The 22957-nt window shown below is 39.4% G+C and overlaps 1 protein-coding gene across 2 annotated transcripts; it reads left to right on the top strand.

Moving 5' to 3' along the window:
• Nucleotides 1-4359: 4359 nt before the first annotated feature.
• On the top strand, nucleotides 4360-22403 carry limk2 (LIM domain kinase 2). Of its 2 annotated transcripts, none has more exons than XM_051422806.1 (16): nucleotides 4360-4608; nucleotides 4829-4925; nucleotides 11222-11357; nucleotides 15580-15689; nucleotides 16032-16217; nucleotides 16481-16586; nucleotides 17302-17516; nucleotides 17630-17810; nucleotides 17904-17990; nucleotides 18268-18399; nucleotides 18910-18966; nucleotides 19322-19387; nucleotides 19753-19927; nucleotides 20034-20089; nucleotides 20290-20447; nucleotides 20896-22403. In XM_051422806.1, exons 1-16 carry the CDS (start codon nucleotides 4593-4595, stop codon nucleotides 21107-21109), a joined length of 1992 nt encoding a protein of 663 aa, XP_051278766.1. In that variant the 5' UTR covers nucleotides 4360-4592; the 3' UTR covers nucleotides 21110-22403. The 2 variants fall into 2 exon arrangements, with proteins under 2 accessions (XP_051278766.1, XP_051278767.1); XM_051422807.1 differs by having other exon boundaries at nucleotides 4835-4925.
• Nucleotides 22404-22957: the final 554 nt, after the last annotated feature.

Raw genomic sequence — 22957 nt, forward strand, 5'->3', positions numbered from 1 at the left:
AAGTATCCTCTCATTTAACTTTCACAGACCGTTTTGAAGTGGACAGTTACGTAATACGCAGTACCACACTGCCTCTTAGTGGTTCTGAGAAGAACTGTGTGAATACAGTTCTGTACAGACAGATGTCGCAAGAATCACAAATATGCCACCATCAATTGGTAGAAATAGTTTCAAAGCACAAAATCTCATAAAACGCTAAATTAAAAAATATTTTTCTTCCTTTATTCAGCTTTTAACATTATATACAATATATATCATACACATTATCAATACATTTCATAATAAATATGTAATATTTACGTATCAGTGTAATGCATTCTTATAGTAGCCAAAAGGCAATGCATTTGAAATATCAGGGCAATAAATGAGAAGAACAAGGGCCTGTACAGCGTAGAGGAATTAAGTATTATTAACTAAATTCATCCAGTAAATAGATTGTGTCTGTGCATAGATATCCATTACAGGCCCTTAGCAGGTAGTTGAGGTCACCCCCTATTATTAAACTGATCTGCCGTTATATATGTGTCATATATGTTACTAGAATGGATTTTCTTAAAGACATTAAAGACTAAACCTGTGTATTTGAGATTTTCTTTCAGTCCTATTAGGAAGAAAAATCTGGAACAATCTGCATTAGTCAAAAGATGTAATAGATTTATTTCACAGTGGTTGTTAATGTTGCACAGGATTTGCTGTGCTACAAATAATGCTCCCTTTACATAAATGCCACCCATCATAATAAACCCGGTCAATGTGTGGTTTCTGCTCCCAAATAAACTTTTGAACTTGGGTATGTTGGTCTGTCATCAGGGAGGGAAGCCACGTTGACACCAGAATTTTCCATATGGACACTGCTGCCCATGCAATTCATTGCTCTGTGGGTCATAAACAGACACAAAATTTCTTTTACAGTACAGACTACAAAACTCTAAAACTAAATTACTCAAAATATTCCAAGAGTTTTCCTGTTGCAGTGTTTGCTGTTGTATTGTCTTTTGATTAATTTATGTTATATTTGTTTTAAAGTCTCGAGATCCTGACAGAAATCCTTAAATCAGGCCCACAGTAAGCTAATAATAATAATTCTGACCAAATGAAATGATTGGCTTGTTGACCTGTTTACCTACCTGCCTACCTCTGTGCACTCTTCTCTATTGCTATTTTCTCCAACATACCCTTGATTTAATTTGAGATTTTTAGATCACAGGTTTGTAAGTGTTGCTTGTAAGTCACACATAGACTTCTTAGAACCTGTGTTAACAAGGTTTTTTATGCTCAGTAGTTTTAGGAATCAAACATAAGCACATAAGTTCAAGTATAAATCCCCACAGGCCCCAGAGTTTCTGGCTTACTGTGTCTGCTAAAGTGAGGTCTGCATTACATTGAGGAAGGATCAGAATGCTCTCGGTGTGCAGTTCTCCACCTCTCTTATGCCCTAAAGAAAGGGTGTAATCACCCTGACTGACCAAGAGGGAAATGCACCAAGCTGCTCTCAGTGATTATATAGGAGCCAGTACCCACACCTTGTGCCACAGTTGATCTGAATAACCCTCCGATCAACTCAGAGGAATTTTGACATTTTAATGAATGAATTGGGGGAAAAGGAAATTAAGTTGGGCTTCTAAAAATACCTCTACCAGCCAGTGATGCAGCTCAGATTGTGGTATTTGACTTGGAATTGAACTATAAGAGTTCAATATGTAGAAAAGATGTACCCTGGTGTCACAAATAAATACAAAGACTGCTGATGATCATTATAATTTACGAGCTAATAAAGAAAGAAATAAAGAGTGCCAATCATCTACGTCATCAGTGATCACTATGAGAAACCTTTTTCAGTTACTAAGCAGAATTTTATTCTGTTTCATGTGCACATAGAGGGTAGAGAGCAGAGAAGATAAATAAAGAGGAGAAAGACACGAAACTAGAAACCATAAATGTGACTGTGGATGTGTTGGTCAGGGTGACATTTGTGTATTATTGAGAAGAAGTGTATTAGTAATGGGGTTAAAAGGCCTCACAGCAAACGTTGTGGTATGTGGGAAGACTCTGTGGAAACAATGTAAAACCTCTCAAAATAGAAACTAACTCAGGCCTTGTTACCAAATGTGTCAACAGAGCTCTCAGGAAGAGGAAACTGGATATAAACGACAGAAGTGGTTCAACACCATTATGTCATGTATGATAGAGGTCCAATGTGACAGCATGAAAGTAGGCCTATCTATCTCAGTGAATACACTATACCAGAAATATGGTCAGATGTATAAACCATGCCCCAGTGGTACACATCTTTAACACCATGCTTCATTCTTTCACTTCACTGTGTTAGGACGTAATCTGTAGTTTAAAAAACGTTACTAACATAGGAATGTGTGCGTTATTAACAAAATTGTTTGACAAGTCTTAATTTCTTTCTATCGTGTAAATATGTTTGTCACTGCATTATAATTATTATTACAATCTTTTTTTATATAAATAATCAAATAAATACATGAACATACATTATTATCCTGTATTATTGTCGAATAAGAAAAACTTACAATTTCAGGTGTGAGTGACCACTTAACACGTCCGTGCGTAATGGGTGTGCCAAATAATACAGGGGCTGCTTTGGCGCTGCTGGAAGATATTGCTATTGCGTAATTTAGACAAGAATAAGTATTTAGAGAGCGTTTGAGATCAGACCAGTTTTTATTAATCTCCTTCAGGGTCAGAGGCCCGGAACTCACGCTGCCTCAATCACTATATATAGCAATCCATTTATTTTTTAAATTATATCAAATCTTTACCAATAAACAAAACAACAGCCGACCATGATACACTCAAAAACTATGTGCCTCATAGTGTGCCACTCCTGTATCAATTAGTCTGCACCTTTAAAAGACTTGTGGCCACCCACAGCACCACCCAAAGTTGAACATAGAAAATGGCTCCAATAGTTACCTGCTGCCATTCACCATACTTCATTGTACTGTTCATGCCAGAGCTTAGGGATCCAAATAACCCACATTTTCTTCAGTTTGATCCACCATTACCTCCAGTTCACTTTCTGTAAAATTGGGCTTCTTCTTCTTTATTTGCTTCTTCGATGCTTCCACCACTTCTCCTCAAAACGTGTCCTTCGTATGCCATTTAGGCAGTTGGGGGTGTGCTTCAAGCCATTTATAGTAAATTGTAAGAATGATCAGAAGGGTCGTCCAGGTTGATTTCAGGATGATTGAGATGTATGAGGGGAAAATATGTGGCAACAGAGGTATGTGAGGTTTTATAAATCTGACAAAAAGACTTTATTCATGTTCTTCTTTTGTGTGCACACAGATGTCTACACTTAAATACACACAGAGTTTTATCCATCTGGCCCCAGGTCACATATCACACCTACTGTAATACTGACTTGAGCAGAGCCTTGAATATAAAACGCTTTAAGAGAGTTACCTGAGATTTGTGTATTCCATTTCCATGTTGAAATGTTTGAAAACTGGTGATGATGAAGTTAAAACATTTTTATTTATTAATGGGCTTGATTTGCCCAACAGCTGCTTTTATTATTATACTATTTCTGCTTCTATTTTTACAGATCAACTCCAGACATCAATTACAACATCTTGGAACAATAATGTGTGTCTGATATGTTTTTTTTCAAAATAATTTCTACATTAAAATCCTTAAAAAGGCATGTACTCCTTTTACCTCATTAAAAAAATCCAGAATCTATGAAATGCAAATTGTGTTAATTTCTATCATGGAGTCTAATTAGTATCTCTTGGAGAAATATTCTCATACACCTAATAAGCTGAAGTTCAGAAACATTTTCCTCTTCATTGGGAAAAATCTGATTTGACTACAACAAATAAACTCATTAATAAAGAATTATTTCCCAACCAGAACTGTATTCCTTGCGGTTTGATAAAGGCTTTTAAAACACACAAAATAATTTCCAATCATTTTTAATAATAATAAAATATTTTGTGGACAAAATGTATTCTCTCTCTAGATCATGACCTCAGTGTTTGTACATTTCTGACTATGGCCCTGCTCACTGTTTCTGAGGAAAGGTAGTACATACAGAGTAGTTTTATGTATTTGCACACATTAAAACAAAAAAAATTACTTAACAGTGGATTTTAATGTGCAGGGGAAGGGCGACTTGAATAATGTAAAACAATATTAACACAGTTAAAGATATATACAACGTAGAAATCAATCTACCACAGAGAGTGTGCAGTGTGGCCATTAGGACAGCAGGTGGCGCCACTGTCGTTCCCTTTCAGTTTGGGGCCAAACCTCAAGTTTTCTCCTGCTTCCAGGTGCTGCAGTTGAGCCTTTCCGCTCTCCGTACAGGAATTTGTAGACTGCATTACGTCAGTTATCCTGCCAGCGGCGAGAAAGCAGCTCCGTCCAGGAGGAGTTTGGTTACTTTTTCTCTCTCTGTGTGGAGAATTAAAGGGATTTGTGTGGGGCTTTTTTTTTTCCTCCCCCTGTCCTTTGGAGTCCTGGTTTAGACGACGGGAGGAATGAAATCACAGCTCTCCTGCTTCAGTATGAACAGTTTCTGAAAGGATTTGAATATCGACGACACTCTCAGAAAGTAGATGGAGGAACCAGAAGGTGAGGAATGTTTTCAGGTTGGAGCTTGAGGAAAAGTTACGATGTTTCCGTTTAGTTTTATCGTTTTACACGGAGAGTTGATACAATGTTGCTGCTTCAAAACTTTTTTACAGATTCAATGTAACGTCGAACATACCTGTTGTGGACTCACATACTCAGCTTTACCAGCATTTTTAAGCATAACAGCCTCGGTCTTTTTTATTTAATTTTTTTGTTGCAGGTACAGATGGATGTTACTGTGCGGGCTGTGGAGGAAAAATTCAAGACTCGTCTCAAATGAAAGTCCTTCAGGACACCTGGCACAACGCCTGCTTTCAGTAAGTGTTCCAGTTTAGGGTTTTAAACACGCCTGCGTGCACCCTGTGTAAGTTACTGTAATGCCCACAGTTTTGTCAGTCACACTCTGATAAGTGGATGCTTTGTTTTCATAGAAAGAAGAGAGAGAGAGAGGTTGGGGGGGGGACAGTTTGCATTGACATGAACACAATTGTTGTTGTTTTTTCTGTAAGTCAATGTTGTGGCTGTTTTGGCTGTTTGGGTGTACTTGTGGATAATCCCAGAAGCTTCTGTCTTGTAGCCTAAACATGGGCTTAGATCTGTTTTTAACAATTCCCCCATTGTTTTTGTGCCTCTGTGGACAAAGTGCACCTTGTAGGATGTCATTCCTGCCACAGACCTCTGCACGGTTACGGTCCAGGTTCTTGAACACAGAGTGGTTTGGTGAAATGGGTCCTACTGTCCTGGAGGACTTCGCCCAGGATGCCTCTGCTCTGAGGTTTAATGATTGCCACACTTTTTGTCACAGGTCACGGCCCCCTATAGTGAGCTATCTCTGTGTGGGGCAGTGAACCTGTGGCTGGATGACATACTGTAAATACCAGACATAATATGACACTCACAGGGTTTTCCCCCTTTGGCAAACAGTAACAATCACTTGTTATCATGGGAGATAATATGGCTCAGATTTATTCTTTCTTCTTAATCCAACTGTCATGAAAGGTTTGAACAGATGGCATGATCACAGCTGCGTTTTTAATGAAAAGTGTACACGTTCAATAGTAAGAATGCTTGGTTTGCCGCTAACATTATAAAACAGATGATTAAGAACTGGGTGCTTGAATCTGTCAATGTAGCCGATTTGGAGCTTTTTTGAGAAGCCATACTGTAGACTATATCCAAGAATTCTTTGGTTTTATGACTGGAGTCTGGCTTTGGAAGGCTACTGGTATGTCCAAAAAAGCCATAAGAATAGAATAAATTAAATGCTGACTGTGTTTTCTGTTTCTGACGACTGAAATAGCTCTCTTAGAAGTTTTGAGCCAATATCTAGCAGCACATTGTCCTTACGTAACCTGGGATTGACTCTTTCCAAACACTGACTCTTCAATAACACATACAGCTTCTAGTGTCATCTCAGGGACAAAGTTCCTGACACAGCTGATCAATGATTTCCTCTCCTTCGTACTTTTATACTCCCTCACATTTTTTGTCTGGAACGTCTTAAGTTACACTCCTTAAAAACTATATTAGATATGTTGGGTGTGTATAGGAAGCCATATTGCAATATTGTTTATCTAACTGTGCTGCAGTTTAACCCTCTGATGTTTGGTTCAAATCGGTCTTTTTCATTACAAAGTAACAAACTATTATTTTGCTTAAAGAACTAAATCTCTGAACCCTTTTTAAGGAAGTTGTACAGCAAAAATAAAATGTCCTTGTTAATGCGATACCGCCTGTGGTGTCCCTATTGTCTATTGTCCACATGCTGCCACTCTGCCCTCCATGTACCTCCACCTTGTTTAACATTCTTATAATCTGACGTCACTGGACGCTGTTCCAGTAAACCTGGCAGTATTATCGAGGCCTATAGGTAGCAACACGTTCCACTCCGTTCTGTTCTGCATTCCTAGACGGCGATTCAGAGATGTGGGTCCGCTGTCTCAGACACTTACTGCAGGATCCTTTGGTTTTTTCTCCCAAAGAAAGAAGGATATTTCCTATCTTGTACTAAACTGGATGTGTATGGACCTGCAGATACTGTCATCATACTTGGCCACAAATAGAGTTTTGTGTCTCATATTTATTTACAACACAGGATGCAGGGATATTTAGTTCCTTTGTTCTATCCTCGTTTCATTTTTCTGCAGTAAAATATGAAATTGCAGACACATGAGAAATTTCTGGGAACATACACAGAAACAGAATCTACACATACATTTATCAGTAGGACTGTGTTTTGGCAAGAATCTGGTGATATGATACTTTCACAATACAGGGGTTACAATTCAGTATAGAAGCAAGGCACTATGCTGCGATTTTTGTTGTAAATCCAATTTTAGGAAAACTGTCATAGTATAAAGAACCCACTACCACTGCATAAAATCTGATTAAAAAGTTTACTTTGGTGCTTTTCTTTTTCATATATTCGATAGATAAAGAGTATTCAGGATTCAGAGTAACCCACTCATGTGGGTTGGAAAAAAATAAGTAACTGCAATATACTGAATTTAATCTTTGGTTTTGGGGAATGGTGATGGAGAAAATAATCAGCAGATTAATCAATAATGGAAGTTGTTGTCAGTTGCAGCTCTAGTGCAACGGACTGTGAAGTGATGACTGTTATGTAATCCAAACCTAACTGGGGATGGTAATCGAGAACAGGTTCCAGTTGAGAACCGGTTCCAGATCATCCGATCCATCAGAATCGTATCCCACCGAGCGTATCAAGTCCTTTTATCAAGTCCAGGATGTTTTTCTGACAGCCAAGCATTGCAAACAGTGACCTTAAACTGTGTATACGCTGCTGGAAACAGGACAGACTCATGATGGAGGAGAAGAAACTCAAACTACTATAACTCTACTCATTTTCTACACTGATAATGAAACAGTTGTGTTGGTTCTTTTTTTCCACAATCCGCAATCAGTAAGGGAATTGACAAAGAATTGGACCGTGAAGCAGAATCTCTAAAGGCATTGGTAAATGAAATCTTTTCCCATCCTTAAGCCTAATTACATTAACACATTGCTCTTGGGATATGAATGGTCAATCTCCACTCCTTGAAAAGAGGTTGTTATGGAAAGTCACACTCCCTCAGATAAGGTCCCATTTAAAGTGAAACACTCCCTCTTTAAGTCTTCAATGCCACAACCTTAGGTCCCTCTTTTACTATCACCACTCCAGACGCCAACAAAGGAATAGACTGCAGCAGGAATGTGGATTCAAGGAAATGAGTAATGTTTACATTGTAGTGTTTGTGCAGGCATTGCATTGTTCATTGAAGAACCACCTGAGCGTGGCCGCCCCACATTGACCAGTGCCATTGAAAGTCAGGTGTTTTTATAAGCACCATAAGATCACTTTATCTTGATATATTGTAGACATAATGGACAGCAATTGTAGTTCATCAACTGGTTTTGTCTAGGAATGCTTTTTGTTCAGAACAAGGCGGACATGGTGGAAGTTATTGTTTCTCCTCTTGCCACACCTGGACAGATACTGAATGTCATGCATACCAGTTGAAATACAACGCTTTCTTCTTTCCTCTTTTGTGAGTATGTATCTTTTTTCTGATTGGACCCAATGTGTGCCTTAGTATCACCAGGCAATATCGATACTGACACTGATCCTTGACCAGTTCTGATTGTGTGAGGCAGATACCGATAGCAAAAGTATTTACTTGTACTTTATTTGCTAGTATAAGTAGTAAGTAAGTAAAAATCGAATAATAACAATGAATAATACTTTTTTTAAATAACACACTTAAATATTTTTTATCAGGATTCCTTAGATTTGCATATAAAAGAATTGTGACAAATATATGTATAGAGCGAGACCTTTAACAGTTGAAATATAAACCTGTCAGTCCCGTCAGGTGGACAAACTGTATAATAGCAACACTGCTTCTAAATGACTGAAAACATACTGTATTTTTAGGATTTCTGTACTGAAATTGCTTGTTACTTTTGGGCTTATATATACTCCAACAATGGTATATTGACCAATGTATTGGCTCTTTTGTTGTGTATTTAAATAGTTTCATAAACTAGAACTTTGTGTAATTCTACATCTGGACTGTGTGACATGTTTTGACACACAAATCAGACATGTTGCCTAAAAGTGCAGCTGTGGCCACGACAGCACAGCTACCGTTACTCACACAGTTCTTTTACCTCAGCAATCTTTCAACTCTGCTTCCTCTAATCATGTCACAGTGTGATGAATCAGGCTGGAGTCATTATCACGCTGACCTCGTGTTCATTCTTAATGTTTGTTGCTGTAATCTCGGAACAGCCTGTTTGTTTCCTCACATTATTTGTTATAAGGCCATTAACATGGATGCCACTTGATGTTATAGACTGAAACATTGCTCCTGCGTCACAACCAGTGCTTGCCCCTCTCTCCACTTTTCTCTCCACAATAGACACAAACATGTGGTCTTCCCTTTATAAAGTGACTCCTTCTTAACTAATGCCAGAAAACTTTGAAATATGTGGAATCTTTGCCAAAGTCAATAAGCCTGGATCAACTATACCTGCAGTGCGGAGAGCAACGTGATGCATGAGGCTCAGCAAAAAGCTGCCAGCGCTCCACCGAAAGATTAAAAATGCATAAAAACCACATTCCCACTCAAAGTAATATTTTCTGGCTTGTCTCAGGTGGTTGCATAAGACATAAATGTGATATTCTTAATATCATCATAGACATGTGAGCATTCAGAGAGCATTTTCCAGAAGAACAACAGCATCAGCAGAGCAATGTTGTTGGTATAGCCCTGAATTAGAAATAGTTGTTCATCAGGAAGTCGGTACAATGTCAGTTGAAAGTTTATTGTTATAGTCATCTCTAAAAGCAACCTGTGTACTGTGTCACACCTGTTATGTTTTTAATCTGGAGTTCTGTCAACAGTTTTGCTCTCCCGTTCATTTCCACTTTACTAATTGTAAAGTAATTTTTTGTGATTTATTTATCTGCACTTCATCATCTGAATCTTAAAGTCTCGTTCAGCATCCTTGCTCAACTTTGAAACTAAGGTGAAAACAAAAAGGCTTGCAACTTCTGACTGCAGCAAAAGCCCGAAAAAGACGCAGTACTGAAGATGTTTCAGTAACCTTATCTCTGACAGAACAGTTCATCCTTGACTGTCTTCTGGCAGTTGAACCTGTTGCCACCTTTTCGAATAACCAGTGCAGCTTGTTCAAGGAACGCTCATAGCCTGCAGGTGCTTTCCAGTCTGTTAGCAACTTTAGCATTCCTCACTCTGAACATTTTGTCCCGAAGTTGCAGCCAGAAATGTCCCCTTAAGTTGCCAATTTTCTTCTGGATAGACCAGCTGTTGTTTAGTATTATTATTGTGCAATAAAATGGATTATATATGACAAGTTGTCCTGAACCACCGAATGTTAGTTATAAGGTTTGCACCTTGGACAGCAGGGCTAACGAGATGCCTTGTTATTATATACATTGATCTTAAAAAGAAAATGCACACTAGAGAAGTTAAGTTAAGTAACTGCAAACAAAAACTGCACAACAAACAACCAGATGATCTGATGATCTTTGCCCCTGTAGAGATTGTTTTTAGGCTATAGGTCGGTGTCAAAGTGGTCATGCAGCTTTCCCTCAAGCAACTGGATCCTACTGAGGTTCAGAAAATTGGCAAAGTATTTGGAAGCCTTATTGGTAGTGTGCAGAGACCAGTAACCAAACACTCCTCACATCCACCATCTGCAAAGGCTCGCCAGATTCTTCTTTTTTTTTTAATGCAAGGCCCAGCACATCTCAGGATGAGGTATTTACTGTGTACTACCTGTGTTCAGAGAAAAGTCCATGTTGTCGTACTCAGAACAATGCCCCCAGCTAATGTTCCTGTCCTATACAACTTTAGAATTGAAAGTTTTATGTTCTGTAGTATGATTTATGGTTTCTAGACAAGCTCTATTTGAGATTTGGATGTGATTCACCTGGTATGTAATGTATGTGATATGAGGAATGTGCTTTCTGTTAACCTAGTTTGTGTGATGGCTCAGATTTTTTACTTTTACCAAACTGTAAAAGGGTTTTGTGTGACACTCAGCTCTTACCTGATTCTGTTGTACAGTGCTGAAACTATTTAAATTAAGAATTCAAACTAAGTAATTCAATTTGACAATTAATAAATTATTAAAAACAAATCATTCATGAATGGGAATTTATCACTGAAGTCAAATAAAACACTTCTCAGATGTGATGATTTGCTGCTTTTCTGTGATCTATTTCATTGTAAAGAGAAGATGAGCTATATAAGGGCATTGCTGAGCTCTGGCAACTTATGATGAGTATCCTTTTATTTTATTCACTAAGGGTGCAATTGATTGATAATGAAAATAATTGTGTCTTGAGTACCTGTTATTATATGAGAGCCGTAGAATCAGTGCTGAGGATCTTTCAGACATCACCCACATACCTTTTGAAATTATCAACAGGTCTTTGAAGTAATACCCCAGGCTTTTGAGTCTCTCCCATGTCACTTTGAAGGTGATTGCTTTACAGCTGAAAAATCCTTCATCGCTTTATTTGTCTCTGTTCGGCTTTTTTTCCTCTGTGCAAACATGACCAAGACTGTTTTTGTCCTCTCAGGTGTTCTGTGTGCTGTGACCACCTGACTAACTGGTACTATGAGAAGGATGGCAAGCTGTACTGTCGCAAACACTACTGGGAGAAGTTTGGAGAGCTCTGCCATGGTTGCTCTCTGCTCATGACTGGACCTGCCATGGTAAGCCTATTACACTTTTTTACCCTTTGTCAAGAGATTTATTGGCAGTGTCGGTCCAAAATGTTGCACAATGGATTCACATGTTTTATAAAGCTAATTCCAACTGAACCCTAAGCTCAACAACTTTAATTGTACTTTAAGATTAAAGGGGGACTCCACAGATTTGAGGCCACTTTTTAAAATACCACCTAGTCAGTGAAAACAGTTGTATTGTATCTTATTGTATTATATCTGTGACTATTTTGGCTTGTAGACCACACATTTATAACTTTGCCCCCCAAAGTTACAAACTGGGGGTGTGGCATGTGAAAGACATAGGAATTTTAGTAAGCAGTGAGGATGTAACAAAAGGCACTGTCAAGTTGCATTTTGGGAAGTGTAGTCCATACAGGGGACTAAAAGTCATGATATTGTTGACTATCTTTGATTATAACCATTAATATCTGGCTAGTCCCCTAACTTGGAAGTGCTTTACTAAGTTTACTACTCTTTTAATGCTGACATTGCATTCTAACCTGTGGCTATAGCTCTATAATACCACAGTTCTCTGTGCAATTTCCTTTTTATTTAATTTTTTTTTCTTCTGTTTGCTGGTTCGTGATTGCGTAAGGCTTCAGCCTAATAAAGCCGAACACTGGGTCAAGACTATTAGACCACTGTTACTATATGTCTTTGCCAGGCTTTCAAAGTCTGTCTTGCCATGATCGTATAACAACAATTGCCAACAATTTCCTCGTCTACTTAAATAATACCAGAATGCCCGCAGAGCGTGTCAATGCCCTCTGTGTTCCAGTCTCTCCCCACTGGTCCAGATTAATACTAACATGCATTAAAAGGCAGGGGGGGTGTTTTTGTGGCGATTATTACATTTACAGATGAGTGATACTTTACATTGGCTGCTGCTGAACATAGCACATTTGGCTTTAGGACTCACTTGTGAAATCCCCCTTGAGGCCCCATTATACTCCCTCTCTGCACAGAAGTTCTCCACAGTTCACTTCCCCCAAGTACACAGAGGATCTAGTGGGAAGATGCTAGAACATGAGGTGGTTTTGGAGTCCATCGTGTCCTCTGTGGTGAGGTGGCTCTGTAGATATTACCCACAGTCTACCACTTTTATTATGATCTACAGCATTACTGTATCATTTAGTTCAGTTTGGTTCAGTTCAGTTTGGTTCAGTTTGGTACTAGCCTGGTGTGGCTACATGTTTTGACAAATAAACACAGGTCTCAATTAGATGCCTGGTCTGGATTTGATAGCAATTTTTTGGTTGAATAAAACCTCTAAAATTCCATTGGGTCGCAGCCTTGTTTTGTTTAAAAAAAATACATATTTTGGGACTTTTTATGCCTTTATTTTTGATAGGACAGCTGCAGATAGACAGGAAATAGTGGAGGTGGTGGGGGGGGGCCCATGCAGCTAAGGGCCACAAAGGTTGAAACTGAACCCAGGCCGCTGTGGTAAGGACTCAGCCTACGTGGTGATACTATACATCGTTAGATCAATTAGATTCTCCATAATTCAACGGTTATTTTACAGAAACCATGAGAACCAAAGTATCATATGATTAAATTAATGAGTAGAGGTAATATTCATACTGGTAGTATTTTCCATCTTTGCTGAGAGTTTTGTGCAAAAGGAATTAAGTGCCTGTCCCACAAAATACAGAGGGACAATTATTTCGATTTGCATTCTATTTGTATGTCTTTGTACAACTACTGCCCCTTCCAATAAAATATTTATTAAAAAAAACCACCTCTTCCAAATAAAGGCAAGTTGAGTTCAGCAATTGAAGCAAAAAAAAACCTGGGCTATTAATTGAAGTTTTACAGTATTTCCATCAGGTAATTTTATGGACCTTGATGCAAATCCTACTACTAATGTGTCAAAGAAAGTTAAACTTACCAATTCACTTGACATTAATTGGCTGATACATGCATTTAAATTACCCTTGAATCATCATATACAGTATGTAACAATTATGTCAATTAGTCTTGGCAAGGTAGATTTAAAGTAACCAAGAAATAACAGCAAAAGTCACATCTGACACCAGAGTAACTCGGGTATGTTGAATCGAATCAGACGCCAATCAGCTTTGATTTAGCATCTACAAGTTGAAACATGAAATTCAGGTGGCAGCAGCTCTTGCTGGTCACAACCGGGGGTCACTTGTCCAACATGGAGCCAGACTGAATTTTTTCTTTTTGCCACCAAGCAACACACACAATGGACTCTTCTATTTAGTATTGGCATCCTGCTTCATCAGCCAGTGAAGCCAAGTGTTTTTGGCAGAGCTGATTTGGCACTGCAGCCTCTCGGCCAGAAAGGGAATCTTTGTGGGCCGTCAGCAGAGGAGGGTCACGCAGAACTCCTGCTGCTTGTTAGGCATTCAAGTCCAGAACACTATTGTTTTTGTCCTGGTTTAATTATTTGTTAGTTTATTGATTGTTATATTTTAGGGTGCTGTTTTTAATGATCATGTAATTTCTCAGCTTTTCTTGTCCAGTTGGACATTTTCTACCTCTCCAAAATTAGACCCACTTCATTATTCCTCCACTTTGATCTTGTTTTGCCAAGTTTGTTACGGCTCTGTCTCGCTGTTGAAGCCTGAGGCAGGTTGTGACTACGGTTGGTTGTGGTGGTTCTGTTCTTGGCTTGAAGGCAGGGAGTTACAGACAGTCTCCTGAGATGTCACAATGATTTGGCTGACATCACTCTAATCTCCCCGTTGCAGCAGGGAATCCTTTCCCAGCATTGAACCACTGACTCAGACCTGTGGCAAATGTGGGAAAAAATACTGGTTTCTACTTTTAATGTGCTTGAATTGCAGATAACTAAACTGTGACTCTATAGTTGTGTCCCAAATCCACACTGCTTACTAGTCTAAGCAGGTTTTAAGTATTTTGTGTTTTTCCACTAGAAAAGTGACAAAAGAAAGTACACTCAAAACAGTCAGTATGACGACTTTTGTGAGTTTTCTGTTGATGGACGTTATTCTCCCACAATGCAATGCACTAGGGAATTGGAGGAGCTGACAGCTGGAAACAATTAAAACTAATTACGAATGGTGGTGAAACAGCTTCATGAATTTTGCAGACAACAAAAATAGCTAATACATTTTTGTAAAATCATATTTTCCTTTCTCTTTGTGAAGTTTAATTCACAGTGACATTGTTATTCGTCCAGTGGTGCTCGTCTTGTACCATTTTCAAATAGTAAAGTATGTTAATGTCTTGTGTACAAACTGCAAACACTGTATCATAAAGAAAAGTATATTATATTGTATACTGTTAGTATGTTTTGTGGAAATCGGGTTATAATAATAATAATATGTTATAATAATGCAGCTGAATGATGTCGTACTCTACTCACCTTTAAATACCAGTCATGTTCTGAAATCTACAGCATAAATTAATGTATTTTTCAGTTTCATTAATTGAGAAAAATTACATCTAAAAAGTTTTACTGGCTATAATAACCATGTGTATAAGACTGTAATGTGCATGGAATAATGGAATTATACATAACTTCTCTTTGGGTTGGTCTGTGCTTTATATATCGGTCATTGCTCAACCATTACTATGTTTCAAAGCAATTCCTAGCGTAATGCATTCTCTATTGAAGAAAATGTAATTATGCATTTCTTCCCTGCCTCGCTTCCACATCACTTAGGTGGAGATTTTCCACATTTAAATTACAGGCTTAACACTTAACTTTCATAAGTGAACCTGAAATCAATCTTTTTTGAGCTCAGGTATGTGCGCAATTAGATTACCTGCTTGCTGAAGGGCAACAGGCCACACATTATCTCATCTTGCATGAGAGAGAAGTAAGAAGCCAGATGAAATGGGTGCGTAACACAAATTTCAGAAAGGGAAATTGGTCAGTCAGTGTTAATAAGAGAGAAAGCACATGACAGACTGCGGGCTGGTTTCAGAGAGTTCAAAGCCAGAACGTCAGCGAGACGAGCCGCTCAGACCTGCGGGGGGAGGTGACATCATAGCAGATTCCAGACAGTGTGAGAGTAAAGCAGGTGTTACGGCTGCGTCACCACTCACAGCAGGAGGAGGGTAGAGAGAAAACACGCAGTGCAACACACTCGTCTCTGAGAAACATCGCACAGCAGAACCGGACAGCAACCTCACCGCCAGCATATTACTTCTCTCTGCTTCGAGTCGGGTGAACGTTTTGAAGATCAGAGCACTTTGTTTGTGGTTCCAGGTGGCCGGAGAACACAAGTATCACCCTGAGTGCTTTGTGTGTCTGAGCTGCAAGGTGGTGATTGAAGACAGGGATACCTACGCCTTAGTCGAGCGATCAAAACTCTACTGGTAAGACACCTGCCCAGGTCTGTTTAAAACTATTTGCAATATGGACACTGATGGGAACCCATGTAGCTGGCAGTAATTATATGGTGTGGGACTAAAGGTGGTATAGACGTTGATACACTAGTGAAATAAATGCAGTCACAGTCTTAAATGTGTATTGTTTCAGTTAAGATGTGAATTTATTATTAGAAGATGGATTTGAGGAGTAACAGTGTTCTCAAGTTAATGTTCAGCCATAAACATTCATTATTAGTTAGTCATTATTCCATGACGCCTTCAATTTTGCATTCTTTAAACTGTAACCTAACAACCACAATCATTTACCCTTTTTTCTGTTGCGTGCAGTGGAAAGTGCTACAAGCAGGTGGTCCTTACACCCATGTTGGAAAAACGCTCACACGACTCGATCCTAGACTCCCTGCCCCACACAGTGACCCTCATCTCGATGCCCTCTGCAGCCAACGGCAAGAGGGGCCTCTCTGTCTCAGTGTTGAGGGACGTCAACGGCTCTGCGAGTGTCCAAGTCAAAGAGTAAGTGGAACCTGACGCAGATGTCTGTACCCATGTCGCTCTGTTCTGCGGGGACAGCATGAGTAATGCTTTACGTAAGACTGATTATAGGTTTGCTAAATAGCAGGGCAGTGGTGTGTATGTGTGTGTTAGTGTGACACTGCAATAAAAGGTAGTTATTGATAGTTTGCTATGATGTGTGACCCTGTTCTCCTTAAGCTCTATATCAGCACATCCTATAGTGTTAATACTCACATTTTAGTGTTGGTACTGTGTTGTTACAGAGTCAGAGGGATGCTTATCAGTCCAGAGGTGCGAAATGCCATCCATGTTGGGGACAGGATCCTGGAGATCAATGGCCTTCCTGTCGGGACATTGATGGAGGAGGAGGTGGGTTTATACCTCGCACACACCCACCTCTGATACTCAGAGTGATATGTGATCTGAAATTCTTTAGATGAAACTAATTAGTGTAACTATTAATGGCAAGACCATTCCTTGAGTGCATTTTACAAAGCTATGTTCTTATTATATAATGACTCCATATGATTTTTGGGATTCTTCACATTCCTCCATCATTTATACATTCTTCAGCTGGGAGAGGACGGTATGTGGCATGACAGCACAAGAAGGCTTATTCCCACAGCCACAGCCCTCCCTTCATACCAACGCTGTCATCATTCACTGCTTTGGTTTTATTTTTGTATTGTTTTGTTTCCAAGTTCCCACCTACAATATCCTGTTTTTTCAGTATTATATCCCATCTCAAAGTTTGCGTTACATTTGCTGCAATCAAGTCATGCTTTTTAATTAGTTCTGACTGTTGATCTGATTAAAAGTCCCATTGTTTGTGGAAATAGTACAGTTACAATTAGTTGCCAGTTTATTACGTACACCTAGCTACAATTGGAGCTATGTGGACGTTTTTATTTTCAACATAAGTGTGTTTTTTCCACCTTACCAACCCTACTTAACGAATATGGAAGCAAAAGAAAAAATTAACTGTAAAATATATTTTTTATTTGTGTAGAGAAATTAGAAATCCTGGGAAGAGAGTGAAATATTCCCATTAATCATTTAAAAATCCTCTTGTCGGTTTCTTTAGGTGGATGATCTTATTCACCGCACCAGTCACACGCTGCAGCTGCTTATAGAGTATGACCCGGTGAGGCATCGCTTAGACCGGCTCAGGCTGGGATCACCAAGAACCAGTCTGGGAGTCCCGGCCACGTCCCGCATGCGTCTGTCCTCGCCTTCCGATGCGGTCCTGGAGAGAACCGACGTGGTTGATGACGGCACGCTGAAAAGGAGGTCTTTAAGGTATGTTAGAGCAGTCAAAAACATTCAGCCTACACACTGTTGGTCTGTAATGGACAGTAATTAGTGTACATGTTTCTTTTCATTTTTAAACAACCACATTCTCTCTATTACAGGCGCAGTAACAGCATATGTAAGTCACCAAATTCTCCTAAAGAGACGGTTTTTATTACACGAGACATTGGCCGCTCTGAGTCCTTGAGATCCTCCAGTAGCTGCTCTCATCGCATCTTCCGGCCATGTGACCTCATCCATGGAGAAATCTTAGGAAAAGGCTTTTTCGGACAGGCGATCAAGGTCAGTTATTCACCTTGTATTTTCCCTCCACCGTTCGGGTTCCATGTGCAGTGGGCTTTAAGTGATACATGTGTGCTTTTGTCCCACTAACAGGTGACTCATAAAGCCACAGGAGAGGTGATGGTGATGAAGGAGCTGATCCGTTGTGATGAGGAGACTCAGAAAACTTTCCTAAAGGAGGTTGGTAATCTGCAGCAGGGCACCTGAACTTCCTCACAGACAAAACAGTCCTCTGGCTCTGCATGAAGCTGTGGTTTATTATACTCACAACTGAAAGAATGCTACCTCTTTGTACCTTGTTTTGTTGCCCTAGTCTGGTAGGGAAACATTAGCTTGTTTTTTACTGTATGTAATATTTTTTTCATTGATGGATTTTTTTTCACTCATAGGAATTAACAGCTTGTAACAGCTGGTAGAATTGTCTTTAACTCAATCTCTGTTTATGCCTCATCTTCAGGTCAAAGTAATGCGAAGCCTCGATCATCCCCATGTCTTGAGGTTCATCGGTGTGCTATACAAAGACAAGAGGCTCAATCTGATAACTGAATTTATCGAGGGAGGCACCCTGAAAGAAGTCATCAGAGACACTGTGAGTTAAACTAGTTGATTCACTTAAGCCTCTCGCGCTTCTCCTCCACAGCAGAGCACAAAAAAACCTTCTGTGGCCACAAAAAGAGCTGTTTGCAGTGTAGGAGGGGGCTGACCTGAAGTAAACTCTGCACTGATAAGTCTATAGTAGGCTGGCTGGCATGTCAGCTGGCCAAGACATGGAATGAGAAAAGTTGTAGAAAGTGTTCCCAGGTGAAATTTAAAGAGCTGTGTTCCCCTCCTCCCACAGCAGACTATTTTTGAGGAGCAGTTCAGCGCCGCACATGGCCCAGGGAGGAGAGGGAGAGAGGTTTTTTTGTCTCTAATTATGTTAGTGGGGGAGGGAAGGTTTTGAATTTCATTTGTAAAAGTTTAATTTTGTTTACTGTTTTCAGGTCTCTAGTGCAAAATTATTTTATATGTACTGCTGTTATGCATTATGGCCTCTGAAGGAGCTTCTATTCATTTTTCTCATTTGTGTTTTTTTTGTTTCTTCACTTGGGACTAACAGGATCCGTTTCCATGGGAGCAAAGAGTGAGCTTTGCAAAGAGCATCGCTTCTGGCATGGTGAGTTGGCCCCTTGCAAAGACATTGCTATTAGTGAAATCTATTATTACTATTTTCAGCTTCCTAAATGTGTGTAAATGTGCCATAGAGCACATCTACACACAGGACCGCTTGTGGACATTGGGATCACCACATGGGGTCCTGAGATGAATCTAAGGAACCACAGATGATTAGTACGAGAAGAGAGTAAATGTTGTTACACTAAACTGTTATTTTATTTTATTTAGATTGTTAAATACGACACAGTTTTTCCTCTTCAGGCCACTAAAAAATATTTAAAAAAGAATTACAATATGAAAGTGAATTTTCCTGCACATGTGTAATTCTTACTCCTTATCGTTCCTCTTTGTTTCAGGCCTACCTTCACTCAATGAGCATCATACACAGAGACCTCAATTCTCACAACTGCCTGGTTAAACTGGTAGGTGACGTGTCATCTTACCAGTCATTACACATCACAACATTTTAACAATGAGAATAAGGGGTGGGAACAATTTGTAAGTTTCATGAACAGAGTAAAAGTTGGCATGCGTTCAGTTGAGTAGTTCCCAGCCCTGTGATTTCCCAAGACAGTTGTGTCTATATAAACAAGAGTAGCTGAAAAACTTTTTATGATGTAAATTTAAGACAATATTTCATTATTTAAGCAGATTCTAGTAGAGCATTTACTATATTTATGATTCCTTGACATTATAGACAATCTATCCATATGAAAAGTATGTATTTTTAAGCAATGTGACTCTTGACTGTAAATCAAGTTCAAAGTGAACCATTATCTTTCAACAGGACAACACTGTGGTCGTTGCTGACTTTGGACTGTCCCGACTCATCGTAGAGGACAAAGTGAAGCCTCCACCTGAAAAACCTTCCACCAAGAAGAGGGTGTTCAGACGTGTCGACAGAAAGAAGCGATACACTGTCGTGGGAAACCCCTACTGGATGGCTCCAGAGATGCTAAATGGTGAGCTGCTGACAAAAAAAAATGAATTACCAGCTTTAACAGAGGAAAATCCATTCTTTGGCTCAATGTGTGAATTTACATTATCCTTTACTTGATGTGATTTCAGGTAAACGCTATGATGAGAAGGTGGACATCTTCTCCTTTGGAATTGTGCTTTGTGAGGTAAGAACATGCTGATTCTAAAATCCTGGATGTGGCAGCTTCCAGGTGAACACCAATAATAGATTTCAATTCAACTTCTCCTCACAGCTGTATTATCAGATCAAGACAACAAAACCTTGATAAAATATTGGATCATCAATTCAATTCTTAAGTGTGTGTGTGTCTCTATTTATTGATTAATTAATTGTCTTATGATCCAGATCATTGGAAGAGTCTATGCAGACCCTGAGTGCCTCCCCAGGACTCTGGACTTTGGCCTAAATGTCGGCAAGTTTATGGAAAAGTTCCTCCCTGAAGACTGTCCACCAGCTTTCTTTCCACTTACTGTGGCCTGCTGTGACCTCACACCAGACAACCGGTGAGCATCTGCTTTTACTGTAATGTGTATGTAGTTGACATATTATTAATTTCTTTGCAGAGTTGCTTACTGGTAGAGTAATGTAACTAGAGTAATGCTTCTTAACCTGAACCAGCCAAGAGGTTTTTTTTTTACAGCTATGTAGCTAGAATGTAAATAAATCCATGAATAAATCTAGAATCTGTAAATCTATCACTCAAATGGCAACATGAGAAATGTGTCCGCCTTCACCTTGAGAAACAGCCAGTTATTTGATCCCAAAGAGTCTGTAGAAGTAATTGGGGGGGGGGGGAACAACTGCATTCAGATGCCATCTCAACCTGCCTTCACAAGGGCATGCCTCTGTTGCCAGATTGCTTCCTCATGTTTTCTCTCAAGCTTGTAAATCTGGTTTTAACCTAAAAGCCCCTCTGTGTGCCCTCTCTGCTCTTTCCTCCTCCTCCCCCAGTCCACCTTTCCAGAAGCTGGAGGACTGGTTTGAAGCTCTGTCCCTCAACCAAGAGCTGGGGATCCCCCTGCCAGCTGAACTGGATGAACTGCATCAGAGTCTGAGTCGACAACACTGGCCTAAAGACGTCTCCCCAGCCATGAGCCCAGATCAGCCATCAACCCCGACAGTGGCCTCTCCAGACTCATCCAGCGTGACAGACAATGGCACCTAGTACCTGTGCCGCTGTTTGCTTGTTGTTTGACCCCTCTGAAATGCTGCACTAACACTGTGGATGACAAAAAGAGGACAGTTGCGTTGAACCCGAGCCATATTAGAACTGGATAACCTGAGGTAGCTGGACCAATCTCCCTTGTGTGGGACCTTAACTGTGTGAACTGCAATGTGAGTGGAAAGACACATTTCAAAAAAAGATTAAGTGTTAGTTACTTTTTTTTTTTTTTTTACCCTACTCAGCCGCCACTCAACACACACAATGTTGTACTAATGTTTACTGTGTATAAAGGCAAAACGCAACCTTCCCCTGACAGACGACGAGCATCTTTTTAAGGTGGAAGACAGCATGTGACAGCAGTTTTGTTTTTCTGCTTCTGAAGTTGTTGTTTGCTATGTGTGGAATGCAGAGATCAGTCCCTGCCCAGAAGAGGACTCACTTCACTGCAGCAGCAAAGAAAACAAAGTGGCTTGACAGTCCGAGTAAACAGAGAGCAGGGCTTGAAGAAAACAGGTGTGACTCGAGGCAGCAGTGGAAACAAAACACACACTGACCCTGAATAGTTTCATCACTCTGAGATTTGACACAGATGGCGAAGGATTGTTTTTTTTTTCCATCTCAGCACCACTGATCAAATTTTTGACGAGATGGTTACAAGTATGGCTCTGTACTTTGTAGTCTAATGATTTTGATTCATTTCTTAGAATGATGAATAAACACCAATTTAATTAGTTTGCCACACGTTCCTATCAAACACCTGATGCCTATTTTTAAAAAGCAGGGCAGAAGCTTGTTCTCAATACTTGTCAGACTTTTACGAAGAAGTATTAGGACCACGCATAAGTAAAATGAAATTTACTTATGATAGGAGGAAGATTTTTATTTTATTTTGCATTTTGACAGACACACAGGAAGGAGGTGACTTTATTCTCGACATTTTGACTTTATTCTCAAAAAGCAAAATTTAAAAAAAACTTCTCTATTTTTTTTTTCTTATGCCTAGCCCTAATACTCTGTTGTAGTCTTGTCATGCAAGAGTTGAACATAAAAGGTTGCTTTGTACAGAAGAACTGGATTTTTTTTTCTTAAGCAGTGTATATAAATATGTACATAGTGTGCCTCTAATTGGATGTCATTTTCTAATGGGAACTCTAGATTTGTAGATTTGTAGACATTTCGTCAACGATGGACGTTTTTGCCTTTTTGCTGTCATCATGCAAGGTACTGACGACCAGTTGTAACCACTATTATTTATATCATTGTAGTGTTTCATAAATAAACCTTCTGAAAGTTAGCTTTTTGTTGTCATTCTTACATTTGGATGTCAGTAAAACTGTTGCTCTTCTGTTACTCTCTTCTGTTATACATGATAAAATTTACTTCATCTGTTTTTCCTACAAGGAGGCAGTGGTGGGCTGAAGGTTAGAGAAGTGAGTTTGTGACTGAAAGTTCATCGGTTCAATCCTACAGACCAACAGGAAAAATTTGGGTGTGGAAAGTGAAAGGCAGTACATGCCCCTCCCTCATTACCACCACTGAGGGGCCCTTGAACAAGCCCGATCAGGGTGTTCCTTAAAGAGGGGCTTTAAGGACTCTGTTCAAATGACATTCATATTTTATTATTTGTCATGCAATTAATTTATTGCTTCTGTTTACGCTGAACATTTTTAAAGACTAATTTTTAACTTAAGATTTAAGACATATAAGACAAATGTTCACATTTTATAGAGTAAATGATAAATTAGCTTAATAACAATAGTTTTTTTAATTATGAATTACTTGTAGCCCTAATAGCAGTTCTCACTGACTAATTCATATCTGCTACTTTTAGCACATTGGAGTAGAGCT

This window comes from Dicentrarchus labrax, unplaced genomic scaffold (assembly GCF_905237075.1).
Source record: "Dicentrarchus labrax unplaced genomic scaffold, dlabrax2021, whole genome shotgun sequence".
NCBI classification, from domain to species: Eukaryota; Metazoa; Chordata; class Actinopteri; family Moronidae; genus Dicentrarchus; species Dicentrarchus labrax.

What these genes read in the sequence shown, in the direction of transcription:
- limk2 (XM_051422806.1), top strand. An exon ending in TTTTCGGACAGGCGATCAAG is followed by an intron (nt 17,811 to 17,903) that starts GTCAGTTATTCA and finishes TCCCACTAACAG; the next exon opens with GTGACTCATAAAGCCACAGG. An exon ending in AGAGCATCGCTTCTGGCATG is followed by an intron (nt 18,967 to 19,321) that starts GTGAGTTGGCCC and finishes TCTTTGTTTCAG; the next exon opens with GCCTACCTTCACTCAATGAG.